Here is a 20,768-nt window from a genome sequence, read left to right on the forward strand (position 1 = left end):
AATGGATTAACAAATGTGACATATCCATACAATGGAATATTATTTGGTAATAAAAAGGAATGAAATACCGATACATGCTACGACATGATTTCTGAAAACATTATACTCAGGAAAAGAAACGAGTCACAGGGGCCACATATGATTCTATTTATGCAAAATGGCCACAACTGACAAATCTATAGCAATAGAAAGTAGATCAGTGCTTGCCTGGTGCTGGGAGAGGGAGCGAAGGTGGGGGGAGACTGCTAATATATCTGGGGTTTCTTTTTGGGAAGGTGAGAATGTTCTAAATTTAGATTATGGTACAGCTGTACAACTCTGAATATACCAAAAATTACTGAACTGTCAACTTCAGTAAACTGTACAAATTAAGCCAAGTAAGCTGTTAAAATGATTCATCTCATTAATAAAGAAAGAAATGCACACACAGTAGTAGGACCAAATAAAGTTTTGGTCTTTTTAAACCACTAGATTGGCAAGAATTAAGCTGTCTGACAGTTTCATATAGAACAAAGGGAAATTGCATACGTTGCTGCTGGGAAGGTAAATTGATGACCTCTTTATAAAAATAACTTGGTAATATCTGTAGAAGAGAACAACGTGCAGTTCCCATACCTTGGTATATACACACATGTTCACTGGAAGAAATATATAAAAATGCTCTAACAGCACTGTTCCTAAAACAAAACTAGCATAACAGAAAGGTTTATCCACTGACAAAACAGGTAATTAAGTTCAGATGCATTCATACAATGGAAATTAGGCATCTGTGAACAACACGTATCAGTTTGGAAACAATGCTGAGTTGAAAAAAGTCCCAGACTACATTCAGTAGGGTATAATTTTTAGAGTGCAAAACAATATCAAAACTAAGGTATTTCGTTTAGGAATATGTACATCATTACTAAAAAATTAAAATCCAGAGAATGGTAACCATGAAATTCAGGAAAAGGATCACTCCCATGGGGCATACAAAGGTAGGTAGGCAGGATGGGGAGAGGCATACGGGGGGGATGCACCAGCACTGGGAATACCTGCCTTCTTAAACAAGGTGATGAGTTCACGGGGATTTCTTCTATCTCGTAACTTATGTGAGTGACAGGAGTCCTCTCGTATGAAGCATATACTACCTAATAATATGTCGTAACAGGTTCAGACCAGTAAGAGTCACCTATAATGAGTCACCGTAAACCGCAGCACATTTTAATACTGATCCTCCCAACTTAATATTGATCCTTCCACAGATCCTTAGCTCTGTGCAGTGCCAGACAAACAGGAGGTGCCCAAATATTCTTGAGTTAAGTGTGTTTCCTTTAGAATAAATTCCCAGATGGAATTGCTTAATGTATTTCTTTTCCTTAAGATTTTATTTTCAAGTAATCTCTGTACACAATGTGGGGCTCGAACTCACAACCCCAAGATCAAGAGTCGCACACTCCACTGAGCCAGCCAGGATGAACTCATCTTAAGAACTCATCTTAATGTGTATATTCTGAAGTGAAAGGTCTTGTTAAAGACCTTTAGCCTCCTGACAGCTCATACTGATCACACTTCTGTGAACACAGTGTGAGTAGTTTTTATTTTCTCAGACTTCTGAAAATACTGGGTATAAATCTTTGTAATCTTTGCCAGTACTGTAGGCAATAAAGGCCTCCTTCGGTTAAGCATTTCTTGGATGAGCACTGGAGCAATGTTTTTGCATTTACTGTGGCCATTTCTCATTTCTCCATGAGTTGTTACTTCTTTTGCCCACTTTTCTACTGGGATATTAATCTCTGCTTTCTAAGAACTCATCTATTAGGACCAAGTACCCTTTTTCATGTATATTGCAACTATTTTCTCAGTTTGTCACCTGTCTTCACTTTGTTTATGATGGATTCTTTTTGGGGCAGTGGGGAGGGAAGGGAGGATACAGAACTCTTTATATGTGGTCCAGTCTTTTAGAAAACTCTTCCCCACCATAGAGAAGAGAAAAATTCTATTTTGTTCCCCAAATTTAATAGTTTAAGATTTAAATTTTTAAGTCTAAATTTATACACCCTGGAATTTATTTCAGAGTCTTGGCTCAGGCCTGATTGAAGGCTTTATACTCACCAAAATGGGCAATAAAGACATCCCATCCATCTGTGTCTTATTTGGGTTATATCCAGCAATGTCCAAAATAGTAGGACCCAAATCAATGTTGGCAACGAGCATCTATGAGAATGAGGAAAAAAAAAGCAATCTAGAACACAGTTTGTCTGATTTTTTTTTTTACCTGTAATATAGCTGTTCCCCACCCCATCCAGAAGACAAACAGCATTTACTATTATTATTTTTGTATAGCCTAGACTTACTGAGGTCTACTGACTCATTGATTCAAACATAACTACAATAATTAAAAAACAACAACAACACATAAAGGTTTAATAAGACTTGTAATATAAGCCCCTGGGAAGTTATGTATTTATTCAACCTATACTGTTATTGATCAAAACATTTTTCAAAACTTCTTTGGGATTGCCTGAAGTCTGATGAATTATGAGAAAATGTTGGGCTAATTAATTTATACAAAGTGTTTACAATTTGATTATTTCTATAGTTCACTAAATTTGATTTCAAATGAACTCCTGACATTTTTAAAAGTCTCAAATGTTAAATGCTTTTTAAATTTATTTTTTTATTTTTAGAAAAACAGAGCACGCACGAGTGGGGAAGAGGGGCGGAAGGGGAGGGGGAGGAGGAGAGGGAGCAGGAATGGGGGTCCTGAGCCTGACATGGGACTCAATCTCACGGCCCTGGGATCATGACCTGAACCGAAATCAAGAGTTGGGACACTCAACCGACTGGGCCAACCAGGTGTCCCAAAAGTTAAATACTTTTTACCAAGGAGGATATTAGCCCTTTTCATAGTTTCTCAAAGTGATTAACACATACTAAAAAATGTTTGCAATAGGCTGGAGACCACAGAAAACTTATTCCAACAGTGCACTGATAAAACGTTCCTTAAAGAGCACAGAACTTAAATGTGCTACATAAACATTCTAGACATTAAAGTTATTGTCCTGCATTTATACCTTGCCTTATTCCTTTAGTTTATTAGACTATTTTCTTTCTGTACACAAATCCTCATTAGGACCTAAACCAGAAGAGTCTAATACAATGGGACCACATATGCAATTTAAAATTGTCTAGTGACCACATTAAAGTGAAAAAAAAAAAAGGGGAAATTCATTGTATATATTTTATTTAACTTGACATTAACAGGTACGTGTGGCTGGTGGCTACTGTAGGGGACAGTGTAGGCCTATACAGGACCTAAGCATACACCTGAAGTCACTTCAGTCACAGGCTAGGAAAACCTTTGAGAATGGTGAAGACAATCCACCATGGAAACTAGGGGCACTAATGTTTACCGAGCACCTATTCTGTGCCAGTATTTACCGTTTATCCTCAATTAATCCTCACCACAACTGTAGGATGCAGTATATTTCCCCCATTTTACAGATGAGAAAATGAAAGGGAAGTAACTGAAACAAAGCCAACAGCTCGTAACTGGAAAAGCTACCATTTACTCAAAGGAAATTAAGTCTTCAACATTGTTGAGAAAACTTAGAGCGTCTTAGGAAAGGCCAAACGGGGATTCCTACCAAGTCAGGAACTTTTAATTTAAAAACAAAACCAAAAGTACAGACATGAAAGGCAAGAAAGCATCTTCAGGGCAACATCCAGGGGCCAGCTCTCCTGTGGCTACGATGGCTCTTGTAGGGCAGACCAAAATGCTTATCTTGGCTGTGAATCATTTAGTGTAATGCTGCAGCTGTCAGAAATTACCATTCAGTGGCAAGCCACTCACGGGAAAGGCAATCCGTATGTTACTGGGGAAAAAACCCACAAAAATGATGTCTCTAGAGATTATACAAGACCCATTGTAAGAAATATCTTGCCTAATTCCAAGACTCCCAGACAGACTGAACCGCTCTGAACACAGTCAAGAAGACTGGGTATGAATACAGAAAAGATCGTGGCAGGAAAGAGCAGCACATATGTTACCTTCGGAATCAAATCAAGGCAACAAGACCCTGACACGTGACTAAAAGATCTTCAGTCATGTCTAAAACATAAATGACGTAAAGCGAATTCCACAGGTATTAGTAATAGGACCAAGGCAGTTTCATAAGAAAACAAAAAAAAAAGTAAACACCAAAATAATAAAGCCTGTAGAGATATAAAATAGTGACTGCCTGGGGGTGCCTGGGTGGCTTAGTCGGTTGGGAGTCCGACTTCGGCTGAGGTCATCATCTTGCAGTCTGTTGAGTTCCAGCCCCACGTCAGGCTCTGTGCTGACAGCTCAGAGCCTGGAGCCTGCTTCAGATTCTGTATCTCCCTCTGCCTGTGCCCCTCCCCACTCGTGCTCTGTCTCTAAGAAATAAACAAACATTAAACAAAAAAATTTTTTTAAATGGTGACTGCCTGTTTCACCAGCAATTGCCTCAAGAACCATCAGCTGTATGAACCGGGGGTGGGGGGCCTCTCTCGAGTGAGTCTGCTCAATGGGGAGACAGGTCTTTTAGGTTTCAGTACAAATCAAGAGTCCCTAAGATTCGGCCCAAGTGCCATAAACACCATCCCAGGACTCTCCGTTCCTAGCTATCTACAATAATCACATTTTTCATAAAAATAATGGACAAATTCTATTACCTTCTAGACTTTTATTTGACTAAGAGGTGAAGAGTCTCAAAATTAGCATACTATGTCAGGAGATGGTAGACTTCTAGTGGACATGGGAGGAGTAAAGAATTCAACAGAATTACACCTAGCTCTGGTTTTTACAAATAAAAATTAGAATGGACACTATGGACCCATGATCATAATGACTTCTAGAAACATTAGCATTCAAGTTCCTAAAATGGTACTGCTTTTATAAGTATAAAGATTCATTTATGGATTGAAACCAAAAAAGCACTGACAAGACCAAAAGTAAATTATTTCATAAATCACAGCCTCACTGTTTGGTAATGTTCTTAGGTTTGAAGTATACAGACATTCTGATCAAGTAAAAGCTCTGAGAAAATTCTGGGGCATGAAATCAAGGGATATCATGCCTTGCAGCTGCTTATTTTTTTTTTGGCTCTAAAAAAATGACAGTGCTACAGAATTACTGAAAAAAAAAAAAAAAAATAAGAGGGTTCTCAGGAGGATACATCGGATTTCCAAACAGACATTTAAGCCCTGAGAATCAAGAATTCATGTAAAGTTATCAAGGGAAGACTCAAAGCATGCCAGAGAACACCCCAAATCCATGTGGAGAAAAGCAGTGAAACCATGTAAGAGAGCAGAGAACTCTCCCCATCTTGGGCTGCTTCATCTGGGTTGACGCCTCAACCCCAGCTTCCCTACAAGTATGAAGCCAGGGTGTCACTAAGTTACACCTGAGAATCTTTCACTTACCATCTTCCCGACTTCACGTAGGGAAACAAGGCTTATTCTGTCCAGTCTTAAAGCCATTATGTTGTCTTCTTGACTCCCAGTTCAGTTCTATTTCCCCTGGATCAAGCTGGTCATTTTTTTCCTGCTAACCTTTTTCTTGCTTAAAACCCTTTTGAAGAATTTCTACCACCAAATCTAAAGCTAGATTAACTTCCAGCCAGGGGAGAAAACCTCAATAAGCCAGTCTTTGGCATTCACACATACCACCTGCTTCTGATCTCCCAACAGCTAAGCCCCACTGGTCAAACGTGCCCTGTTTTGGCCATCAGCTTCTGGAGGCTCAGTTTATTATGCCCAACTCAAAACCCTGTGCCACTCACACGGGACAACTGGCACTGAGACAACTATGTTGTCAACACATGATGAACTACCCACCATCTCTGACATTCTTTGTGCACGGTGGAAGCTGAGCATTTCACACGTCTCCAACTACATCTGTCAGCACAGCAGTGCAAGACACACACACACACACACACACACACACACACGGATTTTAACCACACACTTAATTTTCAGTCCTGGTTCTGCCACTTACTATGTGATCTTGGTAATTAATTAACCATTCAAGCAACAAGGATGTCCCCCAGTGTGTGTAAGGGCTGGGTAGTCTAAGCTTAGACAGTGCTTCTCTTCTAGGAACTCTCCAGATAAAAGACAAACTCAGTAGGGTGTGGTAAGTGTGAGGCCAGCTAAGAACATGGGAAGAACACCTACCCAAGTGGGGGCAGGGGTCTGTAGAGACTTTCCAGACAGGAGTCCAAAACCGAAGCTCTAAATGACAATTAGTGAGGTGGAAGGGGCTCAAGAGGGGCATTCCAAACAGAAGGAGCAATCAGCCATACAAAGGTGAGGAGGGCAGAGAGATGGTTCACTTAGGAAGTGAAAGTAATTCAGTACAACTGCCACATTCTGTCCCCTGAACAAGCCAAGCTCATTCTCATATCTGTGCCTTCGCATTTATTGTTCTGCTCAGAATGACCTCCCACAAATCTCTGCAGGACTATATGCTTCTCTACATTCAGGTCTCTGCTCAAATGCGTCGGAGGCTCTCACTAAAAAGTGTAGCTAAAGTATCTGGTTCTCCTGTGCACAGGGACTTAAGGACTGATCTTCCCTGACTGCTCAGTACTGTGTATCCAAGGCTGCTGGCACAAGAAGATACTTAAATATTTTCTGAGCTAAACTGTAATGGTTAAGTACAGACTCTGGAGCCAGACTGTGATACTTTTTAGCTACATTTTCTTGGGCAAACCATTTAACTTTGTACCTCAATTTCCTCATCTGTAAAAGGGGGATAGCTATCTATTTCTCATAAGGCCGTGAAAGTTAAATGAGTCGCTACAGCTAATACACTTAGAATAAGAGCTGTCACATATGAAGCATTCAACAAATCATACTTATTATTGAAATGGTTTTCTAAGAACCAAGTTTCATTTAGACTGCTTAGAGAAGGTGAACTTTTCTCATTGCCACTGTTAACTTGAAGACAAAAGGAATGGTTTGTTCAATGGGCAGCTGGCTGTTACATTTCACTTTGTTCTCATTCAGCCTCCTTCCGCACACTGGTTAGAAGTGGCCCCAGTAGCCCTGCTCCTTACAAATGTACACAGCTGCAGACACGTCCCTGAATCAACTCCCAACATCGAGATCAATAAAATGCTTTTTAAGATTTAATGGTCCTCCAAACTCGCCTATCTCCTTTGAAAAAAGGCCCATGTATAGGGAACTGAATTTGTACTGGGAAGTAACTGGGTTTAGGATTACAGGTCTTAGGAGAAAAAGAAAACTCCCAAGGAAATTATGAAGGCCATTTTACCTTTCTGAAAGAATTTCAACAGAATTCCATCTGAGCATTACAAAAGGAAATAAGTGAATTACAGACATTTAAACAAAGTAAACATTAAACCTCCAAATTAAAGTATCTAGTATACCCAGAAAGTCTGGCCCACTTTCCAAATTTAGCTTAAACGATGTATTTGCTCATTTCCTTTTGCCTCACAGAGCTGTTATCAGGAAACAAAAGACATAACTGGTAGAGCTTATCAATTCTTATCTCCCAAGCATTAGACCAAAGTGTTTTGAATCAGGGTGCCTACAAAGTGTTTTGGATCTAGGAACAAAGTGCCTCAGTATGAGGTACCAAGTTTGGAAAAAGACAATGAAACCAAATGGAAATGGCAATGAAAGAAAGTGGTACATTATGACAGTTCTAGGAGAATCAGTAAAGCAGAAACACATTAGCAAGGAAAAGTCCCACAGAGAGAGGAACGAAATCCTCACAAGACAGGCTTTCTAGAATGTTCTACTCAAAGTGAGGACAGATCAGCAGCAGACATCGGCTGGGAAGTCTGAAATGCAGAGTCAGAACTTGCATTTTAACAAGGTCCCCAGGGGAAATCTGCCTGAGGAGTTCTGATCTACAGGGTAGTAGGCCTCAAACCGGGCTGCCTCTCGGAATCATCTGTGAACTGAAGAAAAAAAAACAGAGGCTGGGTCTCTATTCCATCCAAGTGAGTCTATTAGAACCATTGTGGATGTTGAAACTTTCACAATTTCAGAGAGTGATTTTGAGGAGCACTGCACGGGAGAGTCACTGTTCTAGGACAAGGTAGAGATTTACAGTCTTGCAGGGGTGCCTGGGTGGCTCAGTCGGTTAAACATGTGACTTCAGCTCAGGTCACGATTTCACGGTTCATGAGTTTGAGCCCTGCATCAGGCTCTGTGCTGACAGCTTGGAGCCTGGAGCCTGCTTTGGATTCTGTGTCTCTCTCTCTCTGCCCCTCCCCTGCTCTCTCTCTCTCTCTCTCTCTCAAAAATAAACAAATATTAAAAAAAAAGATTTACGTCTTGAAGGACAAATAAAAGTTATTTATCCTGATATGATATGATATGATATGATATGATATGATATGATATGATATGGGGGTGGGGGGAATACAGTTAATGGAAGGTGGCCAGAAAATAAAAAAGGAAATCACTATTTCCAAGGCTTATAAATACACTTAAAAGATCTTAAGCCAATCAGACATCCTCCTCATAGCGGGAGAAATCTAATTAGGCTCTTCTCCAGAGAAATAACCTTCTTTTCTTAGGCAAGTGCTACCTGTAAACACCATCATTTTTTCAGGCACCTACCTTGCTTGTCTGATTTGGTTTGATCCCAGGCCCTCGAACCAAGAGCGGAACTTTGATGTCAAACTCATACAGCTGTCTTTTGTCTATTGGCAAAGAAAACTGTCCTGAAAACAAAATACATGGGGTAAAGATGGAGCCAGGATAGATGTGTCACTGATTCATTTAATTGATAGTAAGAATGAAAACAACTTTGTCCTACTATTTATGGCACTTTAATGGAAAGTTTACAATCGCTCAGGTCTCTTATTACTACAAGGCAGGAAATGAGTTCATCTTTAAACAAATGTCTCAGGGGACTCGTTGGTCTAACATAGGACATATTCAGCAAAAAGAATGATTGGAAAGTACTGTAACAAATATAATTTATGTATGTTACTCAACCTGACCACAGCTGAACGAGGTTACTCTAAAAACTGTAAATAAAGGAACAAAAACGTTTATTCGGCCTTTCCTGAATCAATCAATTTCAAGATACCAAACAGCTGATGTGAGGAAGTTCTTCTCTAAGGAATTCCAATTAATAAATGCAAAAAGGACAGAGTTAGGAAGTCAACACTTTGCAATTTTTGAGAGAATGGATTAAAGGAACAATCATCGATGGAAGCTTTGATCACAAAAGGTTCATAAGAGGCTCAGGCTGATACCACATGAGCCATCAATTAGGAGCCTTGCTAAAGTGGGCCAAGCAGACACCCTCATGAAGTGATGCAACAGGAAGTACGTGTCAGTGTCACCAAAGAAAGCATTCTCACTGGAAACGTGAATTTCTATTAAGATCGTAGATCTAACTACCCATCTATGGAAAACGCTGACTAAAGATAAACAAGGCATCACAAGACCGCAATCAGCCAAATCTAGAATGCGAGATGTTAAAGAACAAAAAACATTTTTCCCCAATGAATTTAGTGGCAATGACAACCTTAGGGCACACAAAAAATACAGGTAGCATGTGGACTTTGTCTAGATCCCAATACATAACGGACCAGTCAGATACACAATCAATTATTGATGTACGGAATCACAATGTCTGAAGTTTTTCCAAAGCCTTCCAAGCTAAAAAAAGAAAAACAAGGGGACGTTAAGAAGAATTTAAAAAACTGGTCACATGTAGCTAAAAATTGAAGCTGGATAATGAGGGTTATTTTACTACTCTCTACTTTGAGTGCTTCAAAATATTCACAACAAAACATTAAATGCCTAGGGGCACCTGGGTGGCTCAGTCAGTTAAATATTCAACTCTTGATCTCAGCTTAGGTCATGATCTCACGGTTTGTGGAATCAAGCCCAAGTAAGGGCTCTGTGCTGACAGCGAGGAGCATTCTCGGGATTCTCTCCGCCCCCCGCACCCCTCCTGCTTTCTCTTTCTCTCTCTCTCTCTCTCTCTCTCAAAATAAATAAACTTAAAAAAAAAATTAAATGCCTAATCAATCTGCTACTATGCAAGCAAGTCTCAGGTTAGCAGTTTGAAGTTTGTGAAATTTATACGTAGGGAAAGAGGCCATTGGTTTCTAAGAACATCCAAGTGGAGAAAAGGAAAGTCACACATCTAGGGCTGACTCATATACACTTTTGAAAAGACAAGACATAGAACAAAACCACACACACACAAAATCAGTAAAACTTCTTTCACAATTTCACAAGACAACCTTATCTTGGTCTTTCCTCGTAAAATTTCTTACGCCTGTATTCTCTAAGGTCTACTTGCCCTTTAAATCTAGTTCTGTTTCCTACCTCTTTCATAAAGCCTGCCTCTAACCCAGCAAGCTCACTCTCCTTTCCCAACTCCTAGAACATCACGTAATTTAGCATATGAAATAGCAAATAATGAAACCTGGTCTTTCCATGCTAATGAGAAGAGCCTCTAAGCTGAGGAGTCCTGAGGACAACACCCTCCAGGCTTGGGCACCCCTATAACAGACCAGAGCTGCCTGCCAGTGCTGCTGACTGGGTGAAAGAGGAAAGGCACCTCATCAAGGTCACAGGAATACCCCAGCCTGCCCCTTACCTGTGTGATAGCCATTGTCTGAGGTATAAAAGATGTATGTGTTGTTAAGTTCCCCATTGAACTCCAATCTCTTGACTAGTTTCTCCACAAGGTCATCAACTGACAATAAAGTCTGCCACCTGGATGTAAACAGAAGGTGACAATGGGACTTCAGAAACAATGACTGAGGGAATGCTATTTTGCCAAAAGAGTGGGAGCAAAGTCCAAAACAAAACAATACAAAGCCCCCAAACCACACCCCTAAAAAGCTCAAATCCCAAACTTCCTTTCCTCAAACCCCTCACTGGAAAAAACCAGAGATAATTTTCTAATTTCTAATTAGAAAATTCCAGAAGGGAAAAAAAAAATTCCAGAATGTAATTAGTTCATTACAAATTTAATGATTTCTAGAGAAATAAATGGAGCTTTTAATAACCAGTTAGCTTTATCATCACTGGTTATGACAGCAGAAGCAACTGGAAGAGAAAACTGTCAATTCAGCACTGATGAATACAGATTAATTCAGACAGACCTATGCTACAACAAAGTTTAAGGGTCTAAACTAGGGGTTGGCAAACCATGGTGATGGGCCACAGTTTGCCCTCTGTTTTTGTTTGCTTTTAAATTGTAAAAAATACACGACATAAAATTTACCATCTTAACAAATTTTAAGGATACAATTAGTAGTATTAAGTATATTCACCCAGTGAAACAGATCTTCAGAACCTTTTCATCTTCTAAATCTGAAACTCTGTATCCATTAAACAACAAATTGTTTTTATATAAAGTTTTATTAGAACACAGTCATGCTCATTAATTTACATATTGCCTAGCTGGGCTCCAACAGCAAAGGTGGGCAACTGTGATAAAAACTGTATGGCCTGCCAGGCTACAATATTCACTATCTGGCTCTTCATAGAAAAAGTCTGTTATTCCCTGGTATAATCCAAATACATCTTAAGAGAGTATAATTGATTTTTAAGAATTGACGTAATGCAATTCCTTGAAATTCCAAATAGCAAAGAAAATACTTTGCTCTAGTCTAAGCCTTTGGGTCTTATACCAATATTGGGCCTGATTCTCACAAAGTGACCTTTTCTTCAAACAAATGGATTTTTTTTTTTTTTTTTTTTAACCAAATGGCTCCAGTTTGCAATTATGTTAGTCCTGGGGTCCAAAGACCATCTCCTATACACCTGAATGTAAAGGAATCTCAGTCTGCTTCTGGGGCAGCGGACCCCCAACCAAAGTTTCTCCCATCAACCAGATAAAGTCTACCTTCTGACTTTATCTCAAAGATAACCATGTTGTGCAGTCCCCTGTTCATGGGCTGGTTTGGAAAGGTCCTCAAAGACCATCCAGACTGATAAAGTAGCAGCTCTTACCTTTTCCTAAAGGCACTATCTAAAAACTGTATTGAAGAATTAGTCATTGGGGTCTTGGCTTGCCTAATTAACCAGTGCTTGTTCTAAAATTTAAAAGAAAAAAAAAAAAACGTTAATACCAAGTTACTACAATCAAATAAACTACCAGAGTTGATAATGAAAAGGACCGTTTTATACTTCAGCAAAGAGGAACACTTAAGCAACTTCAGACTTCCTCTCCCCTGCCCCATGTGTTTGTAAAAACATGTCCTATAGATTATCACTTGTTCTTTAGCTTCTTCCTACTACCTCCCTAATGAGAGAAGGCCTGGACTCCTTGTTAGCAGCATTAAAATAGATTTGGTAAAAAAATACTGAGAAACTACTGGCTAAAAGGAGACTGAATTTGTAACTTTAAGTCTATGCTCTGGGTCTACTGCCCAAACTCCAAAAGGGTAAATATTAACTTTACCTTCCATTAAGTTTTGTCCTCATAAGCCATCATTCTATCACCCTCTATTTTCCTACCCAAGATGACCATCCTAGAGCCTTGGGAAAAATCTCATCATTGCAATTTCCTAAAACTTCAAACTCAAATCTAGAGGGTTCTTCTCATTTAAACAAAACACTCACAGTTCTAAAAAACAAAAACATTCCCATACATCATTAATTCTCTCCTCCCTTTTCATAAAGTCCCAAGCCACCATCTCCCAAACTACCATCCTCAAAAGGTTCTTAGTTAACGTGTTTGAGAAATGCTATACAGCGTATCGTCCTGCTGGGAATTCATGTTAGAACAGGAATATCTCTGAGAAATCCTATAAGAGTGACCTATTTAAAATTCCTCAACTTACTTGCTCATGGGAACTTCTATTAACTGCTTTTGAAAGTCTGAGAATGACTCTCTAGTTCAAAACTCTGTTCTCTCAGCTTTAAAAATCATACTTAAGCATTTGCCTACAATGTGCCAGGCAACATGCTACTCATTTCTAGGTTCTTTAATCCATATAGCAGCTGCATGAGGAATGAGCATCTCCCACTTTAGACAGAAAAGCAGAAGTGAAGCATCTTGCTCATGTTCAGGTCACTTAGCTAGAAAACGGTAATGCTGAGTCTACTCTAAGACTCATTCTGTCTACTGGTTCACAAACAATGAAGATTTCTGGGTAACACACAGGAGGCAGTTGAGCACTTCTGTCTCTGAATCAGTGAACTGCCTATCCCCTGTGCCAAGGAAAGTATAAGTATCCTGCATGTAAGGCAAATATTTAGGTTGTGGTCCTTAATTATATTCCCTGCTCTGGCTCATTTCTCCATTTAACTTCCCCTTCCAATCATTCTGCACTAAGTCACCCCCTCCTTCCCATGCCTCAGGCCTAGTGAGGGCCACCCATAGGAGGCTGCTGCAGGCCTAGCTCAGCCCCAAGAGATGTGCCTCAGACACTGAGGAGAACCAGCACAGAAATCATCAGGAGAGTGGGTGCCCAGGTGGCTCGGTCGGTTAAGTGTCTGACTTCGGCTCAGGTCATGATCTCACAGTTGGGGAGTTCGAGCCCCACATCGGGCTCTGTACTGACAGCCCGGAGCCTGGAGCCTGCTTCATATTCTGTGTCTCCCTCCCTCTCTCTGCTCCCCCACTGCTCATGTTCTAGCTCTGTCTCTCAAAAATAAATATTAAAAAAAAAAAAAAATTAAAAAAAAATTATCAAGAGAGCCTGTAGTCAGGGAAGATGGCATTTCTTCAATATTCCCTGTGCACGCTCCAGCTGCTAACTACATATGCGGCAGGAAGCTTATCCGTACTTCAGAAGTAAGTTTACACTATCTATTGTACTTGAGACAGGTACAATTACCTTTAAAAGACCTGGAAGGAAAACTGACTACTGGCTCAATGGCTCCCTGACAAGTTACTTATATCGAGTATGGTTTAATTCAAGGATTGGGGGAAGCTACCGTTCCATGGATGTTGAAGTTCTTATTTCTTGGTGCAAAGACGTTCTGGAAGGTCTTCTGGTACTGAGGTGCGGCTGTCCAAGGCGAGTGTGGTGCTGGTGTGGAGATCATCATGAAGAATGGTTCAGAGTTGGATTTGTAGTCCAGGAAGCCCAAAGAGATATTAGCCTGAGATACATAAAATCCATCATCATCGACCCTATCCAACAGTTGAGGACCTGAGAGATGCTTGTTCTCAAGTAAACAGGAGGTATACGGTCATATTCACTTTTAAGCAATCTTAAGAATTTTAACAATCTTAATCGAAACATAACCTATGTCACAGTTACTTACAAGTGTGTTGTTAGAACAAATATTTGGGTTTCAGGCAATACTTATTCAAAAAATATAAAGATACACCATCCTAAGAAAGGAATGAAGATCCTAATGATTTTACATGATCTAAAGATTGTTATGCCTCCCATAAGAAAAGAAATAGTACTTTGGCCATTCAAATATTAGCTTATATTAAAACAGCTTAGAGTGTTCCTTTGATACCTTGAAGAATGTAAAAAGAGTCAACCTAATTCACAACAGTGGGACGGGTGGATCAAGTTACCTTAATCTTATAAAAAATACACAGAGCGTAGATACGGTAAGTTATGCCAGTGAAAGCAGCTAAGCTGTATGAATAACATTAAATCCAAATACAAACACCAGGTTTTTAATTTATGTTGACTTATATTTTTCATTTGCTTATCTGGAGATACATCACGAAACTGAAAACATCTCACATACATGTTATGCTTTTAATTGTTCTAGCTGAGGGGTGCCTGGCTTAGTCGGTTAGGCATCCAACTCTGGACTTCAGCTCAGGTCACGATCTCACGGTTCGTGAGTTTGAGCCCCGCATTGAGCTCTGCACTGACAGCACAGACCTTGCTTGCGATTCTCTCTCTCCTTCTCACTCTGCTCCTCCCCTGCTCACTCGCTCTCTCTCTCAAAATAAGTAAATAAACTTAAAAAAAAAATTGTTCTAGTTGTTATATTTTCATTTATCCCCATCACTAAAGTCAAAGGATACTTGACTGCATCGATTTCCTTTTACCATCCCACCCATCTGCTTGAGCCCTGTCAGAAGCCTGTGGTTTCTCCAACATGCCAAGCATACTCCTGCCTCAGGGCCCTCACACTTGTTGTTCCCTCTGTCTGCGGCAACCTCTGTCCTGATCTGCACAGCTCAATCTCACCTCTGTCAGTGTTATCTAAGTAACCCCCATACCCTGCCTTATTTCTCTAACCGATCACCAAGAGGGACTCTGCTTCATCTACTGAACACATGTTATGCTGGGGTCTCAAATATTTGCTGAATGAATACTCTATGGAGGGGTGTCATTAGAAACACCTTAGATAGGAAAGGAAAGTCCTAAATTCACCCAGTTTCAGTAATTTTGATATATAAATACACAATGCCTTAAGAACTCCCAATCCCTATCTCCCCACCCTCATGGTGAAGCTGCCATCTCACAGCTGGTGAATGAAACGGGGGTCAAGAGTAAAAACCTCTAAAATAAAACCTCTTCAAAGTAATCTCTATAGTCTTAGAGATTAGCCTTTGGAAAAGGGATTTGTTGCTGGAATTTCAAGAACATTAGCTTTGAGCCTGGCTTATATGCAAAGAAAAATACCCTCAGGAGTTTTTAATCAGTTGGAAATATTCCTTGGCAGTTAAAAGAAGTTATTATTCATTCACATACTCAATATGACCAAACCCAAAGGTTTCCTAGGCAGAGCCTTCACTCATTTGTAAAACAAACCTGCAAGGACAGAGCTTCAGTAACTCACCAGAACATCTGTCAGGTAGTCCACACTGTAGTTTTCACCATGCTTTCGTGCCTTCCCATTGATAGAGAGGGTATAATTATAGTATTTAGAATTCTTTTCCTATTAAGACAGGAAAGTAGAAGTTGTTATGAGGTCAGCACCCCAAACAAAAGTCAAAATCGTGCTGGGCTAACCTATACTGTTTAATTAGTGATAGGACATCAAAAAAAAAAGGCAATTAAGTCAATACTGAATCGGATTTTACATTATCTCAATACTGAATCGGATTCTTTGAAGTTTTATGAACTACTAACATAGTTTCAATAACATGTCCTAGTTTAAAATGCCACAAGTAGGTCAGGTAGAACAGCAAAACGTAGTTAAACTCTGTGTGATGCAGGAAAAATATCCTGCAGGGAGTGACTTGTAAATCAACAGACTTTGTTTTAAGGAGATAAAATAGCTACTCATAAACACAAAGCAATTTATGTGAAAAATCAGAACTAAATTAGAGAGTAAATATATTTCATATCTGTAGGGCCGCATGTAATTGCCAATGACTTCAGTTATCACTCACCAAGGCGTACCAGTAACTCCAGCCCAGAGGAACATGCTCTAGTCCACCTGCATCTGGGGCTCCATACTGAAAAGCAAGACAAGTGGGGCATCAGAAATCCTTAGACATGACCAGATCAGAAAGAAAGGAAACTTTTAGAATCTTTTTACTCTATTTTAATTTTTTTAAAGATGGGCACATTTAATTTTATTAATTTTTTTTAACATTTATTTATTTACTAGAGACAGAGCAAGCAAGCATGCACCAGTGGGAGAGGGACACAGAGAAAGAGGAAGACACAGAATCCAAAACAGGCTCCAGGCTCCGTGCTGTCAGTGCAGAGCCTGATACGGGGCTTGAATTCACGAACTGTGAGGTCATGACATGAGCCAAAGTCAGCCGCTTAACTGAGCCACCCAGGCGCCCCTAGAAATCTTTTTAGATCAGTGCCTGAAACATGATAGATGTGGGGTGCCTGGGTGGCTCAGTCAGTTAAGCATCCAACTTCAGCTCAGGTCATGATCTCACGGTTTGGGAGTTCGAGCCCCACATCAGGCTCAGGCTCAGGCTCTGTGCTCAGAGCCCGGAGCCTGTTTCAGATTCCATGTCTCCCTCTCTCTGCTGCTCCCCTGCCCGACTGTATCTCTCAAAAATGAATATAAAAACTGAAACATGGTAGATGCTCAATTTTCCCAAACACATAAACCAGTCAAAAAGTAAAAAATATAATCCTAGGAATTTCTGAAGAAGGAGTTTGCAAACTAATGGCCACTAGGTCAAATCTAACCTGCCAACTGTTTTATATGATCAGCAAGCTGGGAGTTTTTTTCCAACCATTAAAAAATGCAAAAACAGGGGCACCTGAGTGGCTCAGCACGTTAAGTGTCCGACTTTGGCTTGGGTCACGATCTCATCGTTCATGAGTTCAAGCCCCATGCCAGGCTCCATGCTGACAGCTTGGAGCCTGATTTGGATTCTGTCTTCCTCTCTCTCTGCTCTGTCTCAAATATAAATAAACATTTAGGAAAAAAAAAAAAAAACCTTTAAAATACAAAAACAGGGGCGCCTGGGTGGCTCAGTCGATTGAACGTCTGACTTCGGCTCAGGTCATGGTCTCGCGGTCTGTGAGTTCGAGCCCCACGTCGGGCTCTGTGCTGACAGCTCAGAGCCTGGAGCCTGTTTCAGATTCTGTCTCCCTCTCTCTCTGCCCCTCCCCCACTCATACTCTGTCAAAAATAAACAAACATTAAAAAAATACAAAAACAATAGAGGAGTATTTTGTGACATGTGACAGTTACATGAAATTGAAATGTCAGTGATAATGAACTTTTATTGGAACACAGCTGCACTCACTGTTGATTTTTATAATGTGTATGGTTGCTTTCATGCTACAACAGCAGAGTCAAATACAGAAGTCCCCCCTTACACTATGTCACAATGCCTACGTCATTCACCTCATTTCATCTCATCACATAGTATTTCATCATCTCACATCATCCCAGAAGAGTAAGTACAGTGCAATAAGATATTTTGAGACCATATTCACATAACTTTTATTGCATTATATTGCTATAACTGTTCTTTTATTAGCCGTTATTAATCTGTTACTGTGCCTAATTTATAAACTACACTTTATCACAGGTACATATGTACAGGTAAAAACATAGTATATATAAGGTTCAGTACTATCCATAGTTTCAGGCATCCATCGGGGGTCTGGGAAAATATCCCCCATAGGTAAGGGGATGGGGAGTGGGGGCAGAGAATTCTGTCATCACAAAAAAGACATGGCCTGCAGAGCCTAAAATATTTACTTCTGGCCCTTTCCAGAAAAAGTCCACGTGGCTTATACCACAGGGTTCATTTCCTGAGGTATTGATGGCATAGACTGAATACTCCAACTAACCTTGTGGCTCACAAGGCCAAAATAATATTATGAGCTCTCAGCCTACAACTTGTTGTGCTGATGATGAAATCTACTTTCGGAGCTCAACTTATTTGAGGAGATGAATAAATAACCATAGAATCATCCCTTTTTTCCTTGACAAGGTTTACTACTGCCTTACATTTAAGGAAGAATCCTTGAGAAATCTTCATATTTTTTAAAAAAATGTTTATTTATTTATTTTGAGAGAGAGAGAATATCCCAAGCAGGCTCTGCACTGGGGACTCAATCCCACGACCTGTGAGATCATGACCTGAGCCAAAACCAAGAGTCAGAGGCTTCACTGACTGAGCCACCCAGGCGCCCTAAGAGATCTTCATATTTTAATGAATTTCTCCTAATTTTATATACATTATATGATCTTTGATATGCAAAGTAGTACATGTTCTGTTTATGTTCCACATCCTTATCTCGATAACCTAGTATCTGTACTTATTTATCATGATTCTTTTTAAATAGACTCTTCTTCTTTCAAACTCACAAGGTTGCAAGTTCTCTAAATTATTGTAGGGAGGGAAAGAATGAACAGAAAATTCAGATAAGATATTAGGATCTCCAGCAACCATGGATAAAGTGTATAAGAAAATACACATCTTTTCTTTGTGCTGCATCCCCTCTTCTAGTTTTACTAGAAGAGACAACCCAAACACTCAAATAAACTATATTTCCTTTAAATTTGAACTCTAAAAGCAAAGGCCAATGTGGTAAATGTGGGGGCCATGAAATCTGGCCTTGGCAGGCTATAAGGGGTATTTCTCCATCCAGGCACACGAGAGGCCAGCATATCAACCACATAGACATATGCTTTAACGGCCTGAATATCCCAGGCTCTGAGTGCTTTCCCTTCATTACTGATCTCTCCACATATTGTTCCCATTTTTTTCAGGTTAGGACATGGGTTGTCTTAAGTTGTTACGATGCAGAAAAGATGGTAGAAGGAAAAAATTCTTCACTTTGATCTTGATAAAGGGGGAAATGTAAACAAAAATGACAAACAGCCACATGACAAGCAAAATTCTTAAAGAAAAAGGGGCAGATGCATCAGACAGCAGCAGTCATAGGACCATTTTTAAATAAATGCTATCAGGCTACTTAAAGGAAGAATTACTGGGGCACCTGGGTGGCTCAGTCGGTTAAGCCTCCAACTCTTGATTTCATCTCAGGTCATGATCTCATGTTCATGGGTTCAAGCCCTGCATTGGGCTCTGCCCTGCCAGTGCAGATTCTCTCTCTCTCCCTTAGGATTCTCTCTCTCTCCCTCTCTCTGCCCCTCCCCTGCTCTCTCTCTGAAAATAAACTTAAAAAAAAAAAAAAGGAAGAATAACTATAGTACCCAAATCATGCAAATATGTTCATGTAAGTAAATTCTTGTTTAATGGGAAGATTAGGAGAAAACATCTACCAAAAACATTTTAACATGACTCAAATGGATACTAATTGAAAAACAACATGCATTACGTTAATTCACATTTGTAAGGCTTTTTTTTTTTTTTAAGGAATAACTAGATCATTTAACATACCTCATTTAAGTACTTCCCTGCGAAAAAGGTCTGATAACCACACACTGATCTGAGAATTGCTGGGAAAGTATTTGGTTCTTGGATCTTCTGCCAAGACTTACTACTGCAGTTTCCCTCTAAAGTGTTGTTAACAACGTGATGATTATGTGGATACTTCCCCGTCAAGATACTGGCTCTGCTTGGGCAGCAAAGAGCACTTGGCACATACTACAAAGGGAACAGAAGCAAAAAACCCAGTTACACAAGAAAGATGGATTTCTTATCATTTCTAAACAGAATAAAGAAAGCTGTTCAATACTCTAACTTTGAATTTCTAGTTTCCCATGGAATAGAGGTTTTTTGGTTTTTGTTTTTTTAAACACGACACACTTCAGAGCTGCGCTAAGTCACATAATGGAGACAATAAATCAGACAAAACAAACCAAGAGAACAGATTTCTTTTGCAGTTGGATTCTTGCTGCAGAATAACAGTGATTCTAATCTCATCTGCCAAAGAAATATTTACATGGTAGGAACGGGGTCTTAACGAAGATAAAGAGTATCACTTGAACCTAATGTAGCTGAGAGGCACAGGTTCAGTTTTCAGGATAATCTGTAGTTTTATACATTTCCCGTGTCACTTAAGACACTGGACATAGTTTTTCTGCTCTAATTGTATTTCTATTAGCACGTATCATCAATAAATTTAGCCCATTCTACCCGATATTTGTATAGGTCTTAGTACACACATCACCAAGCCACTTTACAGAGAGTAATACTAGCCTATACTCGCACCAGCAGGGAAGGAATGCTCATTCAAGCACACCCTTGCCAAAATTACATATTATCTCTTTTAAATACTCAGCATTTCTTTGGCCTTTCAAATTGGATTTGGCATTTTTAAGTACTGGTGAGGATGAACATTCTCCACATGCATACCGACCAATTATGTTTACGTGAATGATTTGTTCACGAGCTTTGCACATTTTTTTCCTCCTGGGGCATGAGCTTCTTGTTACATAAAATTTGAGTTGAGGAAGGATTCAGTCACATTACAAAT

The 20,768-nt window shown here is 39.7% G+C and overlaps 1 protein-coding gene across 1 annotated transcript in view; it reads right to left on the minus strand.

Annotated features, from left to right (window-relative positions):
• Positions 1-20,768, minus strand: part of GNS (glucosamine (N-acetyl)-6-sulfatase) — a 54,867-nt gene that overhangs the window by 26,561 nt on the left and 7,538 nt on the right. Inside the window, exons 3-10 of the mRNA XM_049625908.1 lie at positions 19,730-19,936; positions 16,286-16,351; positions 15,730-15,828; positions 13,906-14,073; positions 11,974-12,056; positions 10,610-10,728; positions 8,605-8,708; positions 2,095-2,196 (exon numbers count right to left, since the gene is read on the minus strand). Of these exons, the coding sequence (XP_049481865.1) occupies positions 2,095-2,196; positions 8,605-8,708; positions 10,610-10,728; positions 11,974-12,056; positions 13,906-14,073; positions 15,730-15,828; positions 16,286-16,351; positions 19,730-19,936 (948 nt within the window). The remainder of the gene's footprint in view (positions 1-2,094; positions 2,197-8,604; positions 8,709-10,609; positions 10,729-11,973; positions 12,057-13,905; positions 14,074-15,729; positions 15,829-16,285; positions 16,352-19,729; positions 19,937-20,768) is intronic.

The sequence above is a fragment of the Panthera uncia genome, chromosome B4, assembly GCF_023721935.1.
Source record: "Panthera uncia isolate 11264 chromosome B4, Puncia_PCG_1.0, whole genome shotgun sequence".
Classification (NCBI taxonomy): Eukaryota; Metazoa; Chordata; class Mammalia; order Carnivora; family Felidae; genus Panthera; species Panthera uncia.